This window comes from Sarcophilus harrisii, chromosome 4 (assembly GCF_902635505.1).
Source record: "Sarcophilus harrisii chromosome 4, mSarHar1.11, whole genome shotgun sequence".
Lineage (NCBI taxonomy): Eukaryota > Metazoa > Chordata > Mammalia > Dasyuromorphia > Dasyuridae > Sarcophilus > Sarcophilus harrisii.
This window is the reverse complement of record NC_045429.1, coordinates 224,263,583-224,272,144: the sequence shown is the minus strand read 5'-3', so window position 1 is coordinate 224,272,144 and position 8,562 is coordinate 224,263,583. Positions and strand designations below refer to the sequence as shown.

The window sequence follows — 8,562 nt, the reverse complement described above, 5'->3', positions numbered from 1 at the left end:
TTTTTGAGTGCAGGAACTCTGTTGTAGCCAAAACCCAAAGCTTGATAAATGCTTTATTTATTCATTAGTGTTCTAGTGATCATCCACATTATCATCCCATTTTACCGACCAAGAAATTGGTTTTCAGAAGTATATTGAGATAGTAGGCTGTGAGAGGCTTCAGTTTTTCTCATTAGATTCTGCTTTCTGGCTGCAGATTCAGTGTTCTTGCAACTATACCCACTCCGTGTTTAGTGGGGTAAATTGCTTTATTAATGTTTCTTGAATGCTTGGTATAAAGCTACCTAACTCAGAACTGGTGGTCTAAGGGTGAGACCCCTGTAGCGCCCCTCACCCCCTTGCGCAGTTGGGGGAGGGACCCTCTGCCTTATTTTCTATATGGGAGAAAAATCCGTAGTGTGATGTGAGATCTGTGCAATGTGGCCACACCCCCTAGCCCCCAGGAGTGAAGCTGGGGGCGGAGCGGGTGGGCGACAGCTAGGGAGGCTGCGGCAGCGGAGGCGGCGGTGGCAGAGAGCGCAGCGGCGGCGGCGGAGGCAGCAGCGGCAGCGGCGGCGGCGGCGGCGGCGGATCGTTTCGGCGGCAGAGACAGTCCCGCAGCGCGGGTACCCCGCAGTCGGTGTAGTCCGCAGGGCGGTGAGAGGCAGGGGGCCGGGTGGGAACTGGTGGCCGGGATACGGGTGGTGGGGAGGGGGGAGGCAGCCCGGGCGTCTGTGAGGAGCGAGCAGCCCCCTGGGGTAGCGCTCGCTGGGGTAACCGTCGGGTCTTCGGCGGTCTCGGGAGGCCAGTCTGGTTTGCCTGGCAGCCCAGCGATTTCCCCTCTTTCTGCAGACCCACCTGGCAGCCGCCCCCAGGGCTTGGTGCCCACGCATTGGGGGCTCAACGCCCGTACACTGGGTGCTTAGCGCCCAACACTGGGTTCTCAGCAACTGCAAAATTAAACGTGGTCGCGCCGTTTTTTGTTTTTTGTGTTTTTTCCCTTTGCAGGCAATTGGATTTCCAGGCTTTTTTGAAGATGTCGGTGGTGGCTTCAGTCAGCGAATGTCTAGAGCTTCAGCTGCTAGAGCTGGAAATGTTGTTTTCAATGTTTCCAAACAAAGGAGAAGTCTGTCTTGAGGATGCTAATTCCGTAAGGCGAGTGAGGTCCTACTTGAAAAATCCGAATGGACCCCTCCCCCCCAGAATTGGGTTTGTAGTTATGGTCTATACAGACTTTGAGGTGAGTCTCCTGAATTGTCCAACCTTCTGTTATTTCTTAATAATTCGATTACCTGCAACAAATAGTTACATATTGCTAATGGTTTTCACGATTCTCACTAATCCAGATTTTGCTCTTCTGAGTTTGTAAAAAGCCGATGTTATTGCCAATGACATTACACAAAGTAAGATTTTTATTAGTGCTTCAGTGAAATTTTTAAAATTTGTATTTTTTAAAAGCATTTCCAAATTTCTTTGTTAAAGTAAATTTTTTGTTGGTTTTTGGTTGTTCTACATGACCATAATTTCCCATAAATCCTTTTCCCTCCACCAGCGGTATTTTTTCGAGAGGGAAAAAAAATCAGTTCAACTGACAGATTCATTTAAAAGATCCAGGTATAGATTATAGGGACATCATCTCATAGCTCTTCACTTAAATCCTGTTTAGTCTTTATAATTTTGATACATTAACTTTACCTTGTAATTATTATGTATATTGCTTTCTTGGCTCTTCATCAATTTGTACAGATCTTTCCATGCTTTTCTGTATTTATTCATATACATGTTGTCTCACAGCACAATAATGTGCTATTACATTCATGTACCACAATTTATTTAGCCATTCCCCAATTGATAAGCATCTTTATTTTCAATTCTTTCTTATCACAAAAAGTGCTCCTATACATATTTGAGAGTAATTGAAGACTTTTTTTTTTTCATATTGCTGATTTCCTTGGGGTAAAAAAAGCTCAGGAATGGAATCTCAGGCTCAAAGTGATAGTTTAGTCTTTTTATTTGCATAATTCCAAAATGATTCTACCATTTCAGAGCTTCATGAGCAATGTTAGTGTACTTTGTTTTCCACAGCCCCTCCAAAAGTTTTTGTTATTTTTACCAATTTATAGGATGTTGGATAAAGTCTTAGATTTGTTTTGATTTATTTCACTTGTTTGGTGATTTGGAGCACTTTAAAAAATTGATTGTGAATACAATTCCTTTGAGAACTGTTCATATCATTTTACAATTTATGTATTAGGAAATGTCAATTAATTATATATGTATATACATATTTATATTTATATATGTGTGTGTATTATATATTTTTAAAATTATATTTTGGATACCAAACTCTTATCAAAGTTTTTTCCCCCTGTTCAACTACTTCCCTTCTTATCATAGATGCATTAATATTATCTGTACAAAAGATACTCAGTTTCAAGTTTCCCTCTTCTGTTGTAAACAAAGTATTATATCCATTTTACTTGAGACTTTTTAAAAGTCCTTTTTTTTAAAAGGAATTTTTAAATTCCCTCTTCCTCCTCTTCCCTTCACCTAATCCTGGTTCCTTAGATTTTTTTTGTTCCTTTGTTTTAAAATAGTTATTACATATTTGTTATTAATACTCTTTAAAAAATTAGTTCTGAATTCTCCCCTATTCTGCCTCAACCCCTATTGAGAGGCAAGAAAATGTGATATCAATCATACATATAAAATCATCCAAAAATATTTCTATATTAGCCATGTAGCAAAAAAAAAAAAGCAAGAAAAAATAAGAAAGTAAGAAAATGATGCTTTAATTTACACATAGAGTTCACAATTCTCTCTCATAATAAAAGCCTTTCTTTTATTATGAGTCCTTTGTAATTGTGTTGGGTCTAAATATAGTGAAAAGAATGGCTAAGTTTTTCCCAATTGGTGGTCATGACAATATTGCTATTTCAATGTACCATGAATTCCTGTTTGTATTCACTTCACTTCAATTCCTGTAGGTCTTCCTCAAATCACTCCTCTCAGCATTTCTTATAAAATAATAGTATTCCATCATAATTATATACAAAGTTTTGTTCAGCTATTCCCCAATTGATGGCCATCCCTACAATTTCCAAATCTTTGACATCACATAAAGGGCTACTCTAAATATTTATATATAGGACCTTTTCCTCTGATCTCTGCAGGATATAGATCTAGTAATCTAGTGGTATTGCTATGTCAAAAGGTATGATAAACAGTTTGATAGATTTTTGCACATAGTTCCAAATTGTTCTCCAAAATGCATTGGGGTACCAGTTTTTCCACATAGCCTCTAGCTTTTGCCATTTTCTTTTTTGTCATATTGGCCAATCTGATTGGTATAAAATGATACCTCAGAGTTGTTTTAATTTGCTGTAACAGTGATTTGGAGCAATTTTTTTTATATGACCACTCACTGATAGTTGACTATTCTTCGCCTTTGACTATCAATTGGGGAACGGCTCTTATTTTTATAAATTTGATCAAGTTCCTCATATATTTAAGAAATGAGCCATTAAGTTAAAACACTTGGGCCACAATTTTTTATATTACTTAATTGTAATTGTCTATGATACTTTTTAGCAAAATGAAGTTTCCCTTCCTGTCTTTTTTAATTAGGTTTTTTTGCTTTTGCTTTCTTTCAGATTACGATTGCTACCACTGTTTTATTTTATTTCAGCTAAAGCATAATAGATTCTTCTCTAGCCCCTTGTGTTAACTCTATGTATGTCTCTGTTTTAAGTGTATTTCTTGTATACAACATATTGTTGGATTCTAGTTTCTAATCCATTCTGCTATCTGCTTCTGTTTTGTGGGCAAGTTCATCCCATTCACATTCAGAGTTATGATTACTAACTGTATTTCTCTCCATGCTTTTTCCTACTATTTATTCTTCTCTCTCCCTTTTTTTATCCTGTCCCTCCTCAAAAGCCTATTTTGCTTCTGACCACTGCTTCTCTTAATCCTCTGCCTCTTAAAACTTCCTTCCTCATTTCTCTTATTGCCTTTTCCTCCTAATTCTCTACTGGGTAAGATAAATTTCTATACTCAGATGTGTGTATACACACAAACACACACACACACTCCAAAATACACATCCCTCTTTGAACCAATTCAAATGACAGTAAGATTCAAGCATTACCCATCCATCCCCATTTCCCCCTCCATTGTAAAAGTTCTTCCTTGCATGTGCTTCTTTTAAATGATTTAATTTTCATTTTTCTTCTTCCTTTCCTTCTTTTTCTTACCCATCTGGGTTTTTTTTTTTGAGATTATCCCAAAATAATTGACTCACATCCATGCCCTCTGTTTATACAGACTCCTCCTAACTGCCTTAATAATGATAGTTATTAGGAGTGGTGTGTATCATCTTACCATACAGGAATGCAAATAGTTTGACCTTATTGGGTCCCTCATGATTTCTTTTTCATATTGAGCAAAAATTTTTATGTTTCTCTTGAGCTTTGTGTTTGGATGTCACATTTTCTATTCAGCTCTGGTCTTTCCATCAGGAATATTTGTCTTCTTTTTCATTAAATATTCATTTCCCCCCCTGAAGAATTATACTCAGTTTTTTTGCTTGGTTTTGCTATCTTTCCCCTCCTGGAAAACCATTTTCCAAGCTTTTTTCTCCTTTAAATCTCATATGATCCTGATTGCAGTTCTACAGTATTTGAATAGTTTCTTTCAAGCAATTTATAATATTTTCTCTCTGACCTGGGAGCTCAGGAATTTGGCCATAATATTCCTGGAAGTTTTCATTTTGGAATTTCTCTCAGGAGGTGATTGGTGAATTTTTCCATTTCTATTTTACCCTCTGGTTCTAGGATATCCTTATAGCTCACTTACTGACTGCCTGCCCTCTGATGATGGTTTCTTTTGGAGCTGGATCTCAAAGCATCTCAGCCTTCTCCAACACAATTCACTACTACCTTATAACTTCCTCTTAGAACCCACAATGAAGTGTAGAATTAGGGAAAAAAAGTTTTCTCCCACCCAGAGGAAAAAAAAAGGTAAAAATATCTTTTTAAAAGCTTTGATAAGAAGGGGTAAGACTTAGGAAAACTAAATTTTTAGAACAGATTATTTGTTCTAATTAAATTAAAGCTTCAGGATGCACTATTTTGCATATGCCTAGGCTTTGTTCTCAATGAGCCCATTAAGGTGCCCTTCATCTCTAGCCTCCTCCTGCCCATCCATCCATCCATCCGTAGGGGTGGTCCCTCTTGTAGTGGGCACTGGAACACCTGGGTTGTAGTAATAGCTGACGTTTTTTATATATTCTCAAGTTGGCGGAGCGCTTTTCTCACACCATTTTGTAAAGGTGGGTGGGTAGCGCAGACCTTTCTTGTCGGAGAATTTTAAAAGTTCAGCTGGCACCACAAAGAACAAAAGAGCGTAAAACCCTTTCCTCTCCAGCCATCGTGGTGTTGAACTGGTCCTGGGATAGCAGATGGGCCGCGTCCCCTTGCCAGCCCAGCAGGACCACCTCACACTGCCCCGGGCGGCGGCTTCCAGGAACACGGCACTCCTTCCCCACCACCGCATTAAGAAGAAAGATTTTTACCAGCAGACATTTCCGACGGGGTTTTGTGTGTCTTCCAAACAGGGGCTTTGACACGTGGATTGAGAACAGGGACTGCGGTCCTTGTGATCCGCCTGGCAAAGTGCCTTTCACCCCGTCTGGCCCCGCCCTCGGGCATGGCCCCGCCCTCGGGCATGGCCCCTGCCCAGATGTGCCCGGGGCAGGGTCGGGAACGGCCCGCAGGGGGGCGCTCCTTGGCGGCGGGCGCGCTCTGCGCTAACCCGCTCTCTGGTCTCCCTCCCCAGGGCGACGTGGAGCTGCAGGTGGCCTTCCCTCAGAACTACCCCAACGCCAAGCTGCAGCTCTTCGGGCGCTCCTACTCCCTGGACCGGCAGCAGCAGCTGCAGCTCAACAAGGACCTCACCGCCTACATCACCACCTTCGACGCGGGAGAGCTGTGCGTGTGTGCGGCCGTGCAGTGGATCCGGGACAACAGCGCCCCCTACTTCCGGAAGAGCAAGCTCTTCTCGGAGCCCGTGGCCAAGCGCAAGGTGGTGAAGACCATGTTTCACCGCATGTGGATCTACAGCCACCAGATCTGCCGGCCGGAGCTGCGCCGGAGGATCCTGGACAGCGCCAAGCGCCAGGGCCTCACGGGGTTCTTCATGACGGGGAAGCCGGGCATAATCTGCGTGGAGGGCCGGAAGGAGCAGTGCGAGGAGTTCTGGCACACCATCCGCTCCCCCAACTGGAAGCACATCTCGTGCAAGCACGCGGAGACGGTGCAGGTGGAGGGCAGCGGGGACGAGCTGCGCATCTTCAAGGTGTTTGAGGAGCTGCAGTTTGAGAGCCACCACGGCCACGGCTTCAGGCACGACTACCACATAGATCTGGGCAAGTTCCTGGAGTTCCTCAGGAAGCACCAGAGCGAGCATATTTTTCAGATTCTATTTGGCATCGAGAGCAAGCACTCCGACCACTAGGAAGGCGCCGGCAGAGCAGCAGCTGCAGTTTTGCGAGGGGTTCCACTAAGAATAAACACTTGAGTTAGAAAGGGATTCCGGGGAGAGGCTAGCTGCTGCGGCCCAGAGGCGCGCTTTCTGTTTGTTTTTGACCATCCTTTTCTGGGGTAGTGAAGGAGGTGTGCAGCATCACCCTGTTACTTCCATTAAGAAGCTCTCGATGTGAAAAGTTCCTCCTCTGAAACCAGTCAATGCCAGCTCTCGCACTTAGTCTTGAGAGGTTATGGGACTTGCCCATGATCACAAAGCTCCCATACCGGAGAGGCAGAATCGAACCCCGCTCTTCCAGACCTCAAGGCCAGCCCTCCAACCATTAGGCAATGCTTCCTCTTAAAAACAGGGACCCCCCCCCCCCCCCCCCCCAAGGATTAGTGACTTTTTGCCCCCTCATGCATTTTTAGCACTAGGATGCTTTGCTTCCTGAGTACCCGGATCATTAGGCACCCTCTGTAGCCCAGTTTTATGTTCCCTTTATGATGCCACCAAACACAGTTCATGCTAAGTACAATGTAGAGATGTAGAAATGCGTGTTTGTGGATTAGTGTGAATGCCATTGAGCACCCATTGTAAATACTTAGTTTGGGATCGTTGTTAACAACTCTAGGAAACCGTGACCATCACAGGAAATCTGTTGTACTCTGACCAACGGCGAGGTAGGGAACTTTGATGCAGGTGAAGAAGATCTGGGGTTCTTAAATGGTTGCAGGCGCCTTCTGGTTCATTCTAGACCCCATAAAAGTACCTGAAAGCAAGAGCAAATTCACCCCATCTCATCTATGTAAATGTTGGGTATTCTTGCTGAAATGCACTGACTGTGAAATTCTCTATTAAGGGAGATGCAAAATTAGCTCACAGCCTGGAGGGGATAAGGACGGACAGAAATTAAACCATTATGGTGTTATGAAGAAGGAAGACTAAACTAATGTCCTAACTAACTTGAGATTGTAATGGCAAACAAGTAAAAGGAACAGAACATTTAAAAAATAATAGAAAATGTGGGATATGGGCATGATCTGGCAGAATTTTATTCCAACTAATTTCTTGGACTGCTTATCTCAGTTTAGAACATGGTGCTAACCAGCAGCCCATTGTTGTGAGTTAAGTCCTAAGGCAGGACAGTAAGCTTCCTACCCTGTTAGCGTGGCCATAAGCTGGAATTGCGTCTTTGGCCAGCCCTTTTGCAAGGATGTATCATATGCTATACCCTGTTAGCGTGGCCATAAGCTGGAATTGTGTCGTTGGCCAGCCCTTTTGCAAGGATGTATCATGTGCTAGCATCAGTAAATCCATATTAAATGGTGTGAATGAGTAGCCCAACATCATGCAGGAATGGTGTCGGGACAAGAACATTAAATTTGGAGTCAGAAGATCTGATTTTGAATCCTTGGTTTGATCCTTAATATTGTGTTCCCTTAGGCCAAAGCCCTTTAACTTCCCTAGGATTCAGTTTCTTCATCTATAAAATTATGTCTGGCTCTCCTAGAAGTTCTTAACCTTCTTTGTGTTATGGACTACTCTGGTGAAGCCTTCTTAGAATAATTTTTTTTTTATTGAATAAAATAGAATATATGAAACTATAAAGAAAACCAACTATATTGAAATAATTATCAGATTATTTTTTGAAAACAAATTTGCAGACTCTTGGTTAAGAACTTGTGAGTTGATATAACTCATCTAACTCTAAATCCTAAAATCTTCTGACCATTTAGGAAGATGGGGGGAGGGAGAGAAAGGGGGGAATGCTTGTTTTAAGTGTCATCATGTCTTTATACAAAAAGCTGTTCACTTTTTATTACATTTTCAAAGAATCATTTTTCAGATTTTTTTCTGTAAGTGAAAATATGTCATGTAGTAGGTGAATTTTTTCATATAGTGTTCTTGAAATATCAAAAGTGTACTTATTACTCACAAATGTTCAAATAAATGTACTTGTTTTCTTGTCTGTTGAATGGGCAATAATATCTGCTATTTGCCTACTTGAGATGTATTATTAGTAAAGCAAAAAGTACTTGTCAATTTTCCTAGTAC

At 41.9% G+C, this 8,562-nt stretch overlaps 1 protein-coding gene across 1 annotated transcript; it reads left to right on the top strand.

Annotated features, from left to right (window-relative positions):
* Window positions 1–555: 555 nt before the first annotated feature.
* RWDD2A (RWD domain containing 2A) lies at window positions 556–6,897 on the top strand. The gene is made up of 3 exons (XM_031964581.1): window positions 556–636; window positions 988–1,219; window positions 5,818–6,897. Exons 2-3 carry the CDS (start codon window positions 1,016–1,018, stop codon window positions 6,493–6,495), a joined length of 882 nt encoding a protein of 293 aa, XP_031820441.1. The 5' UTR covers window positions 556–636; window positions 988–1,015; the 3' UTR covers window positions 6,496–6,897.
* Window positions 6,898–8,562: the final 1,665 nt, after the last annotated feature.